At 40.8% G+C, this 12,719-nt stretch overlaps 1 protein-coding gene across 1 annotated transcript in view; it reads right to left on the reverse strand.

Moving 5' to 3' along the window:
• Positions 1-9,030, reverse strand: part of LOC124722743 — a 297,887-nt gene extending 288,857 nt beyond the window's left edge. The window contains exons 1-2 of the mRNA XM_047247884.1: positions 8,894-9,030; positions 8,705-8,770 (exon numbers count right to left, since the gene is read on the reverse strand). Of these exons, the coding sequence (XP_047103840.1) occupies positions 8,705-8,770; positions 8,894-8,973 (146 nt within the window). The 5' untranslated portion in view covers positions 8,974-9,030. The remainder of the gene's footprint in view (positions 1-8,704; positions 8,771-8,893) is intronic.
• Between the last annotated feature and the right edge of the window lie 3,689 nt (positions 9,031-12,719).

Here is a 12,719-nt window from a genome sequence, read left to right on the forward strand (position 1 = left end):
ATCGGGTTTTATGTAAATGTGTGTCTTAACGTATCTGAAGTTCGACCAGAAAATGATTTTGAACAAAAATAAATTTTTGTATATCAATTTCCTAAACATTTAACTTGCTGATGCAATCCCAACACTGCTGCTAATGCGAGGCTGTCGAAAAAAACTTTCACTTACTTTTAATCTTGAAAACCGAAAATGTTTGGCTCTGCACAGACCACATAATTCACATTTTTATTACATTACCATAAAGACTTCGTGCCTAAAAACTTGTTTGTTTCCGGAAACAATTACGACTTTAAGTCTGAAAAATTGATATCACGACATAAATTAGTCATTAAACAAATTTTATTTCCTCCACAACATATCGAGTAGTACAAATTATGGGCTCAAAGTGCCCGCATCACTTTTTTACATGTCTGTCAGGTGACTCAAGAATTAGACCCGACTTGTCGCCAATATTTCACATCAAGGCTGCCGTGCCAGTAGAAAGATAGAACGCGACAGCGCAGACAGCTTTATCGACCAGTAGAAATATTTTGTCACATTCTGTGCGGGCTCGCTGTAACGAGCTACTTGCTAGGGCAACTTTCGAGGAACCTGCCGCTTTCTAGCAAGGGATGATAATACAGTTGCAGATGTCAACATCATAGGGTACATTATTTCATGCCACGAGAATTTATAAAAGAATTAAGAAGCGTTGAGTATGACGAGAATAATCATGAAGAATATAAGCGCACCGCATCAACCTGGAAACAAAATTGATAAAACTTACCGCTGTTATCAAGATAAAAGGATAATTGATGAAGGGACCGTAGAATTCTGCGCTTTACCCTACCGACGTCAATACAGTCTATTTTTTAGGCCAAGATGTTACTGTCAAAGATTTATGTGACTTCTGCAATGACATCTTTAGACTCGTACACAACATGATCTTGGTATCACAACTTCTCTTCTTGCCAGTCACTGTTTCTAGCGCATTTCCTTGTCCGGAAAAGTTTTAGTCTGGTGCACAGTCTTACTAGCTACAGCCATCCAGCGTCTATACAAGTGGTAAGTTACGAATGCGTCACTTTTTCGCCTATTGACAGTCTTCACACCCATCGCAGGTTACGAAATGAATAAGAGAGACACTTATCAACCTCAATTAGATAATATTTTTTGGATTGACCACCGCGTTCGTCCAAACATTCAGTGACCTTTTCAGGGAGCAACCTAGCCTAACCATCTTGATTGATATTTTCCGTGGTCTCCAAACACCGTGCCAGGAAAATATGTGGATGGTTCTCGCAACAATATCATGGCCAATTCCTTCTTCGATGCAGCTCTAATTATCTCACTGCAAAAAGAACGGGCATATTTATTTATTTAAAGTGGTCGAACCAGTCATCAACTTCACAGGATTATAGATCCTTAAAATTTCACTGTAGAAGCTCGAACTAAAGATGGACATTTTGACGTTTTTCCATTCTTTTGCAGACCACTAATTTGGCTCCTCTCAGACGCGAAGTTTGTCGTCTTACTCTTTTTCGAGTATTAAAACATATAGTGTAACAGTCTAACGGCCCGCCGAGACTAAAATCATTAGCTTACTCGCCCAAGTGGGCGGAATCGGCCGTGGCTTCAAGAAATTTGAGTTCCAGAAGTATACAATCTGGCCTACAAATTATCCCGAAGGCAATACCACAGACACTTAACTTTTCTATCCTAATCACTAGCTATATAAGCGATTTCATCGAAAAATTATAATGCCATTGTAGAATTTACACTCACGCGAAAAACAGAAAATTTCAGTGGTATGCCAGTCTTCCTTTTACGTAGTTTTAAACCGATATCCCAGCTAAAGAGGGCGGTGACTATTGTAATGTTTTTATCCTCTCCCCCCTCCTCTCCTTCTTCTTCAGATTGTGCAGATCTTCACAGGAATGAAAATTATTAAAATTACTAGTGGTGACGATTGACGCACTGTGGCAGGTAAGCGCACACATACGGAAGATTATTGGAGATCGGAAACACCTGAGTACAATCCACCAAGATTAGAATTTTGGAAAGCGCAACGCAAAATGGCCAAATATGTATTGTAGTGGACCAGATGTGCCGATGTGGTATCATTACGGATTTACAGGTATATGCATATACAGTGACGAGAAAAGCTCAACCAAGAAGGATTTGAGCGACATAAACGAAAGTTAGTAGGCGTGTTTCTACATCGGACAGATGAGGTCTACTCACATTTCGGGCCAGTAACGCCACTATGTGGATGCAAATCAGGTTTGCTTTAAATACACGCTGTAACGGTCGTTAGCGTTAGTTGCATTTGAGATATGACTTAGTGTGTTGATGGTAGTAAGAATGCCTTTGAGGCGACAAAGACACCATTAGCAACACCTCACTGAGTTTGAATGAGGTCGTGTAATGACTCTACGAGAGCTGGATGTTCCTTCTGCGATACTGCAGAAAGACTGGGCAGGAAAGTAGTCACTATACATGATTACTAGCAGTGATGGTCACGGGAATATACGGTCGCAAGATGACCGGACTCCGGAGGGCCACGTGGCACTACCGAGAGGGAAGACAATCGTGTTCGGAGTATGGCTTTGGCACATAGTACTGCATCTGAAGCAGCAATCTGAGCAGCTGTCGGCACCGCAGTGACACAACAAACTGTTACAAATCGGTTACTTCAAGGACAGCTCCGAGCCAGACGCCCTGTAGAGTGCGTTCCACTGATCCCAAACCACAGCCTATTGCGACTTCAGTGGTGTCAAGCGAGAACTTATTAGAGGACAGGGTGGAAGTCTGTTGTGTTTCATGATGAAAGCTTTTTTCGCCTCGGTGTCAGTGATGGCCGTCTGTTGGTTACAAGAAGACCATTCGAGGGCCTACAACCAACCTGTCTGCGTGCTACACCACTGGACCTACACCTGGATTTATGGTAAGGGGTGCGATTTCGTATAACAGCAGCAGCACACTCGTGGTCAACCGACGCAACCTGACTGAAAAGTTGTGCGTCAATCTGGCGATTCCACATGTTGTGCTACCATTTATGAACAGCATTCCAGGATGTGTTTTCCAACAGCATAAAACTCGCCCACATACCGCTATTGTAACCCCTCATGTTCTACAGAATGTCGACACGTTGCCTTGGCCTGCTTGATCATCATATCTGTCTTCTATCGAGCACATATGAGTCATAGTCGGAGGAAAACGCCATCGTCACCCACAACCAGCATTCACCGTCTCCAAGTACAAGAGACATGGAACTCCATCCCACAAAACGACATCAGGCACCTGTACAACACAATGCATGCACAATTGAATGCTTCTATTCAGCATTCTGGCGGCTACACCGGTTATTAATGTACCAGCATTTGCCGGCGGGGGTGGCCAAGCGATTCTAGGCGCTACAGTCTGGAACCGCGCGACCCCTACGGTTGCAGGTTCGAATCCTGCATCGGGTATGGATGTGTGTGATGTCCTTAGGTCAGTTAGGTTTAAGTAGTTCTAAGTTTTACGGGGCTGATGACCTCAGAACTTAAGTCCCATAGTGCTCAGAGCCATTTGAACCCTTTTTTTGTACCAGCATTTCACATTTGCAAAGGCTTATCTTGCGCTTGCACTGACCTGTGATCTTGCAATGTAAATCGTTTAACTATGTTACCTAGACAAATGTATTCCCCAAATTTCATTGCTCTACGTAAATAATTGTTTGGTTCTGGTCTTCTCATAAAAGTTCAAATGTCTCTGAGCACTATGGGACTTAACATCTGAGGTCATCAGTCCCCTAGAACTTAGAACTACTTAAACCTAACTAACCTAAGGACATCACACACATCCATGCCCGAGGCAGGATTCGAACCTGCGACCGTAGCGGTCGCGCGGTTCCAGACTGTAGCGCCTAGAACCGCTCGGCCACCCTGGCCGGCTCTGGTCTTCTCCCATCCGTGTTGTTTTGTTCTAAAATACATACTACTTCAGTACCTAGGCAATTTAGTCGCTCCTTCTCAATTTCCTATCCCGTAGGCAGACAAGGAAAAACAAGCTAGCAACTCTGCACTCCTTAAATAATAACGCGGGACATTGTGTCCTAACTTGCCTGCAAAAATGAGTTAGTTTATTATGGCTTTTCGTCATGTTAGTTAACTTTGTATTCACAAAGCACAAACAAGCAGCTTTATTGAAGGGAACAAAAAAATGGACCGAGACGTCGGATGAGTTGTTTTGTATAACGACTGTAAAGTTCATCCGCCCGACAGTTTACAACTAATATCAAGCCGCTACTTTGATCACAAAAACTCGTTAAACGCGCCCGCCTTCCTTGTCAGATCACTGGTATTACGAGGGGGAAGTGAAAACTTATCGGCTGGTAATTAAGGGCTGTGTTCTCCAAAATGCAAGTTTTTTTATGATAAAGTATTTAACTACAATGGAACTTTGTTCAGTATTTTTCCACAATGCAAGTACTGTCGATAACTGCATGCCTGGAAGACACAAAAATACCCTTATACAGTTCCCTTAGGGCCTTGATTGTGTTCAAAACGTTTTTCAGCAACAGATGTCCTGAGATTTGAGAATATGTGGATGTCAATGGCCATAAAAACGTGAATAGTAAGGATCTTCCAAACCTTCTAACTTCAAAAGCCTCAGTTTTCTTACTTCAAAAACATCTTTGTGGGATGGTGCATTGACCTGTTGAAATATTATTTTCCAATTCATGGGTTCTTTGTGAAGTAGTTTGACCAGAATACTTGTGTACTTTCCGATAGTTACTATTTTACCTTTTGTAAGACAATAAATACGGAGAAAATCTTTTACATTCCAATAAAAAATGACTCCATCCTGTCTGGCACTCCAGCTGTTCGTTTCCACTGTGAGATTGTGCATCCACTTTTCAAACACATTAGTAAATCGGCATAATAAATCATTTGTGATAATTTTAAAACGATCCAAATCTTGATGAGAAGCTGTCTCTCATATTCTTTTTGTCAGTATTTAACATATGTGGTAACGATTTTGCACAAAGCTTTATCACACTTAACCATTCCTGTAAAATGACCCGCACACTTTCACTAGCAATCTCCAATAATTAACACTCCTCTAACAGCCGATCGTTCAATATCTGATTGTGCGTTTCTCTGTGTTTTAATGTGTGGCTGCAGGTTTGGGACGTCCTTCACGTCGATCATACACACACCAGCAGATAGTAAACCAAGAAATTAAACAGCACTACACGCTTTTCCCTTTTTTCCACTATGGTTGAATGAAAAAGGTAAAACAGTATGCCCTTGCGTGACTTGAGCGCCATTAATGGATTCCTTCACTCACTACGGTTAGACGTTTAGATACGCTGCCGGCACATGGAAGTTGGCTTTCGTGCAACTCCTGATTAAAGTACCGTATTATTTCATGTGCCAACGTTCAGATTTCACAGCTGTGTGAAACACGTAAGAGAGGTCGTCAACTCCGTTCTCTTTCATTCAACTTTTTTACATACTGACTGCTAAAGAGTGAATACTTCTGTCCGAAAAAAACATTACGTATTCAAATTCAACCACTGGCTGTCATTACATGCAATGGGTTTATATGTTGATGGCCATTTCTTCATGTCTCACATTTTATGTATATGGAATCTAGAAAACCATCTTCTGCTTTGTATTAGTACGTGGGCTCGTGTTAGGGGGGAACCAGGTTTGATTCCTAGTTCCGTAATCACTTGTTTTTACCCACGCTATCCCCAGGAGATCAGCACCTAAGAGAAAAATTGATCGAATAAACAATACAAACTGGTGGACTACTAAGTAACAAAGAACAGCTACTAAACACTGACGTTCAACTCGTGCCTTACAAGCGAATAGAATGGAGAACAGAATTAGATATGCGGCGTGTTATTACGGGAAGCATTGGAGACGAGTATCTCAAATTGATAAACGCCACTATAATCTGATTCGTGTGGAACGGGACTCTAATGGATATAAGGCCACACACATGTAGGTTTCTACAAATAGTTTAAATGTGGGTGATTTGAAGAGTACACAGCCGATTTCCTTCTTCATGTTTCTCAAATCCGATAGCTAGTGCATCGTCTCTGATCGCCTCATCGAGGGCGGTACGTTAAAATTAAGCATAGGTCTATCTTCCTTTAGTGAAGCCCTATTCTGAGAATCAACAAATGCTTTTATTGCATTGAACTGTTCCAAAAATATTATCGAACGCAAATTCAGTTGCTGCATCTCTGAATCTCTGGCACGTTTACAAAATGAAATCCAAAAATATGGCAAGAATTTATAGTTTCTATACTCAAACCTTTTCAGTTCCTTAAAAAAATTACGAGTAGTGTACCGATGAAGTTGCAAACTGTGTCACAAATGGAGTTATGTTCCATTACCTTTTCATGACAGGCTGGGCTACGATACAAAAATAAAAATACCATCGTAAATGCCACGAGCTATTTACTCACCGAATTCTGGGAACCAACAGTCCACTCCAGCACATTGTTGAAGGAAGTAGCAGAGTTGAGTTTAACGTAACACAGACAGGTATGACCGCACTTACTTATATTAAAACAAAACGGACATTCGCAGACTTTTTTCCGACTTTAATAAGACAAGAGCTAGAACGAGATAGGGACGGATGGAAGTCTTGCGCCAGGTCCGAAAGACGCGCTCGGATACCTGAGTTGATACAGCTCTTCTCGTGAAGGAGTAAAATTTCGGGTTCAAGCCCCGCTGGGAGTAGTCATTCACAATTTCTTGGAACGGGAAGGTACGGTGGGGTGGGTGGGGGGGGGGGGGGGGGGGGGGTAAGAATGTGAACAGAAAAACCGGCACAATCTCCTGGGTAGTAACTCATTTGCCCGTTAAAAATTCTATACAATCAGACGTTTCACAGCTGAAGCCCATTTGGGACTAATCATGAAACTCAAGAAATACAATCCTACGAAACAAGCCTCAAGGAATGTAGACTTCCCCGACGTATACTGCTCACGAAGTCTTCTATCCGGACGGTGCATTAATTTATATATATATAGTGCAGGATTTTACGAGATTTCCCCAACAGATGAAAACTTTAACGAAACAGCATTCGGACTCTTGGGTTTCGAAAGTAGTGTTCTTAACAATTGACTTCACAGCTGTAATTTTGCCGCACCACTCAAATATGTTCCAAACACCAAATTTCAGTATAGCTTGCTGGCCTTGCACCTGTGAGAATCTGACAACGTGAAGCTACGCAGACGCGACTAGATAGATTAGTTTGTAAGAGCAGTCCCATGAAAGGCAAATGTCCAGCTTGAAGTCGCATCAGGGAAACAGTTCTGTTCTCACAAGAAGTTTCGTAACACTGAACTTTATACGCTGCAGATAGAATGACCAGCGTGGATAGAAGACGAGACTTCTAAAACGCTTTGGCAACGATGAGTTCCAAATTGTCGTCCGTCTTGCGATGCTTGACTGGAATTAACCACCTTAACTGAGCCAACATGGTAATATGCTAAAGATTCTGATGATCAATGTTCTGGAACACAAATGCCATAACTGCGATGAAATCATTCCAAATAAAGATGTCATATTCAGTAGCTAGAGTCAGAAAAACAATATTATACAACTAGCAGCAATTTGAGAAAAAAGTAAAATCTTCAAAAGAGCCCTGTTATGCAGACGTATCTTAGTAACACACACTTTCACATTTCTCAAACCACAAGTGCACCTACAATTAAATAAATAAAAAATAAATACAAACAAGAAAAAGAGCTTTACGTCTATGGTCCCAAGATCTTTCAGTTTTTATGCCTGGTGTTGAATGCAGACAGGTTATTGCGGAGGCATAAATCATGAATGCTTACTTTAAGAAACATGTATAATCACGATGAACTACATAAATAACTAAGCTTATTCAGTACATAACTTGGACCATTAATAACTTCCGGGTAGGTATTACACAATACGGGCGCATAAGGGGCAGAAACTGATTTAATACAGAAATAATTTTCTACTAAAGTCAAGGGGGGTACACTACATTCAAAAAGTTACCTACATATTTTCGATATAATGGCAAATACAGTGAAACGCAGTTATCTTGGACAACGTCTTCGTAAGAATTTTCTCTGTAAACAGAAAGCTAATTTGGCTGTCAGTAATAAAATACATTAGGCATATTGTTCAGGAACACCTCCGTCCAAATTCATACATATTGTCGGATAATATAATTTTCAGTCACTGCTGATATTCAAATAAAGTCTCTTTTGCATATTCAGAAGTGCATTTTGAATGTATACTAATCCGAAACATGTTGATATTTTCGTCTTCGCTTGTACTTCTTCCCGATACCTGGAAAGAGCGCTGTCAGAGGAAACACACATATATACCAGTATCCGAATACGCGTGACGCTCACTGTTACCTGCACTGCGGAACCCATCAAAACAAACAATATCAGTCACTTAACAACTTCGTAATGCCACTTCTATATCTGACAATTATTATGATTACGCCAGAAACATGACGTAAAAACATACACAGTTCCGTTAGCAACGACGAATTAAAACTGTTCGAAAGAATGAAGCGATCATCAAATTATTGTGCCACTGCTCAACGAAATATATTTATCTGATTAATTACGATATAATAATTAAATGATACCATAAACAAAATATTGCCACTAACAAATCGAAAGCACAAACAAATACTTAACGTTTAAGCAATGTAGAAGCATATTACATACCTTAACGAAAGCAGTTCAACATTTGGCATGCGCCTAAGAAGGCTTACATCACATAGATTGCTCCCCCTGTAAACATAAATGTAGTTTCAGCTCAAAACTGCTGATGCGTATCAATGTGCATAAAGGACAACACTTCATGTCTCACTAGAAACTGTTATATATATATTTTTTACAGGAAAAAATGCTTACCAGCAATTCAGTTTGCGCACTAATGATATATCTGATGTTTTTGTTCTCGCAACAACCATTTCTTCTGTTAACCTGCTCATCGTTCACAACAAACCTACAACAACGCTTGATGTATATGTTTGAACTACCGTCTGCTTACGAACATACGTATTTTCAAAGATAGCATTAAAGAAATTGTAGTTTTCAGAGCATTCGCAAGAAATACCACTCGATATCAAACCAAAGATACTACTCGAGAGATTAGTTATTACTGCACGAGATATCGATAGTAACAAATAGAAAATTTATATTACTAATCCGTTTATAGATATATGGAATTACTGAGGATACGCTGCTCAAAGAACTACAAAATCAGCACTAACACGTTTGATGTGTTGTCTGACTTTGTTTTTTCCACTGTATGGATATGTACTTTGAAAACAGCATGCTAGGCAAAATTGTCCCTGCCTCTGCAATGGGTATTTCATCACAACGATGCGTGCTGAATACCGATAAATCATTAAATAATGCTTCCTAATGTCCTTTAAGATTATCACCAATACAGCATGTTTCTAATTTTTAAAAATCGTGGTGTCTTCTGTATATTTCGTTTATTTGGAATAAAATGGTCTTTGTTTCTCTTAAGAAAAGTGGTAGTTTCATAATTTTTGAATGTGAAACATACTGGGTACTTGGAAAATATTTTCTTTTTTAAAAAGCATTCCTCAAGCTTTTGGTATTCTTAAAATAGGATAATGTATTGACTTTGTGGTAACTGTTTGTTTTACTTAGTTACTATAATAAGTCTCTCCTCCATGGCATGCGACTATCCCTTTGCTAATTTACACTTTGTACCACTGTCATTTAAATGACGCAGTTACATATCATATCACGTATCAAAATAATGATGAAAGTATCAGTACATTGTTTACATTTCTTGTCCGCATACTGCATAATTATACTGGTTAAAATCATCACAAGTCTCATATTGAAGCAGATACTCAACAATAAAGTGAGCAGATCCACTATTTATTTTCATCCTGTAAACAACCCAGTGGTGCAATGCACTTGCTGATAAACATTTTGTGTGTGTGAGTGTATACACATGTTTTTATTTTATTTATTTAAATTTATTTATTTATTAGCCCATAAGGCCGCTTTCATGCTTATAAGGCACCAACCTCAGTTATGTATGTATGTGTTATCTTTATTAAAACACAGGTCGTGTTGCCCAGTATGCAAGTATATATTTACACAGCACTTCAGTTAAACATATCACAAGTAAAAGTAAAGCACTCATCAATCTGAAGATTGTTTTGGACATCCCAGTGGGAAATACGGAAGCGTCCGATCCCGCCCGTCTGCTTTGACCCATGACGTCACAAATATGGCTGAAACGACCATAAACCACAATTCCAATATGGCGCATATAAAGTTGGTACGTACACATTATGAGGACGAAAATACATCGAGAAACAAACACACACACGTTACACAAAAAGTCTAATGACACTAACGCGACAAGCGCGGGAAATGGGGTGTTTTTGTGTGAGGGCAAACTAAATATAAACAAATTTAGACACCAACCCGCATACAAAACCACAGAAAACGACGAAAAAAACCGGCATCACAAAACTCCCCAAATACCACTACACACAATATCATTTGGAATCGGACACTTCCCTTGACCTATATAGCTCAACAGCAGCTCCCGATTCCATAAATTAGGGTCAAACACTTCCCTTGGTCTATATAGCTCAAAAACATCTCCCGATACACAGCCACACATTGGGATCGAACACTTCCCTTGACCTGCGCACTGTTAATTTCATCCGTCATATCCATTCCTGAACAAAAACAACAACCGATTAATTTTACTAAAATTACCACACGATGTACAGCGAACAACTCTAAATTAACCTTCACACAAAATCGTTAACTCACTGAAACGAATTCCACTACAAAACAGACCCGACACTCAAACAGAGCCCATTACACCACACAAACGAAAACCCTGAACACACCACCAGAGAGCACAACAAACCACAACACGACAACATCTACAAACACGCCACACTCACAAACCAAACTCCGCGCCGTCATGACGTCACACACGACAACACCCTTACGTCACGGGTCAAAGCCGACGCGTGGGATCGGACGCTTCTGTCGACCCTCCCAGTGTTTTATTACGCTTGGTCCTGATGGATGTGGTATGCACTGCCTTCCTCCGACCCTTGAACTGACATACTTGGGTAATTATAGGGGGACCTACAGTTTAATGTGGATTCTGAACCACAGTGCAACTCATATTTTTCATGCCAACAAACATTGCCAGAGGTGAAAGAAGGGATAGATAGGCTAAATTTAGTTGTATTATACACAGTTGTTATACACACACTCTTAAGAATAATAAGGACAGAAGCTGTTTGTTTGTAATTAAAATAATATATCATTTACATCACCATTTAAAAATTCATCAACAGTGTAGAAAGCTTTTTCTTTCAGCCAGTATTCAACAGCTTTTCTGAAGTTACTAATTTTTAACTGCCTCATTCCATTAGCAATCTGTCAATAAGAGATTTTCTTGCATGCAGAAATGTTTTTATATTTTTGTTGGTCTAGTGCAGGGAATATTCAAAGAGTGCCTGTTTTCAGTTCTACAATATTGCATATTTGATCTATTTTCATGTTCTGCTGAATCTATCTTCATGTGCATAAGCGTGTAAAATATGTATGGATTTTGGATAGTCATTACTTTGTTTTTAGTGAAATTCATTTTGCAAGGAGCATTGGTGCTCAGCCCACACATGCATTGAATAGCTTTTTTTTCTGCCACAGAAATCTCTTTTGGTACACAAGGAGTAGTTGTGTTGCACTAACACAGGTTTTTAATTTCGTAATTAGGAACAATACATGGGATAGTTTGTTGTATAAATTATCTGTGCGTGTTTTCCAGTTCAATTTGATATTGAGGTGGATACCAAGTAATTTGACAATCTTTATCAAGGCAGCCATTACCTGCATTTAATATGGAGAATACTATACCCTCAGTTTTGCTAAGGCTTATAATGTTAATGCATTTGGCCAAAAGCATGTAAATGCCTTCTTCTTCATAAGTTCATTCATTTTCTGCGTAGCATTTGCATCATTACACACTCCTGGAAATGGAAAAAAGAACACATTGACACCGGTGTGTCAGACCCACCATACTTGCTCAGGACACTGCGAGAGGGCTGTACAAGCAATGATCACACACACGGCACAGCGGACACACCAGGAACCGCGGTGTTGGCCGTCGAATGGTGCTAGCTGCACAGCATTTGTGCACCGCCGCCGTCAGTGTCAGCCAGTTTGCTGTGGCATACGGAGCTCCATCGCAGTCTTTAACACTGGTAGCATGCCGCGACAGCGTGGACGTGAACCGTATGTGCAGTTGACGGACTTTGAGCGAGGGCGTATAGTGGGCATGCGGGAGGCCGGGTGGACGTACCGCCGAATTGCTCAACACGTGGAGCGTGAGGTCTGCACAGTACATCGATGTTGTCGCCAGTGGTTGGCGGAAGGTGCACGTGCCCGTCGACCTGGGACCGGACCGCAGCGACGCACGGATGCACGCCAAGACCTAGGATCCTACGCAGTGCCGTAGGGGACCGCACCGCCACTTCCCAGCAAATTAGGGACACTGTTGCTCCTGGGGTATCGGCGAGGACCATTCGCAACCGTCTCCATGAAGCTGGGCTACGGTCCCGCACACCGTTAGGCTGTCTTCCGCTCACGCCCCAACATCGTGCAGCCCGCATCCAGTGGTGTCGCGACAGGCGTGAATGGAGACGTGTCGTCTTCA

This window comes from Schistocerca piceifrons, chromosome X, assembly GCF_021461385.2.
Source record: "Schistocerca piceifrons isolate TAMUIC-IGC-003096 chromosome X, iqSchPice1.1, whole genome shotgun sequence".
In the NCBI taxonomy this organism is placed as follows: domain Eukaryota; kingdom Metazoa; phylum Arthropoda; class Insecta; order Orthoptera; family Acrididae; genus Schistocerca; species Schistocerca piceifrons.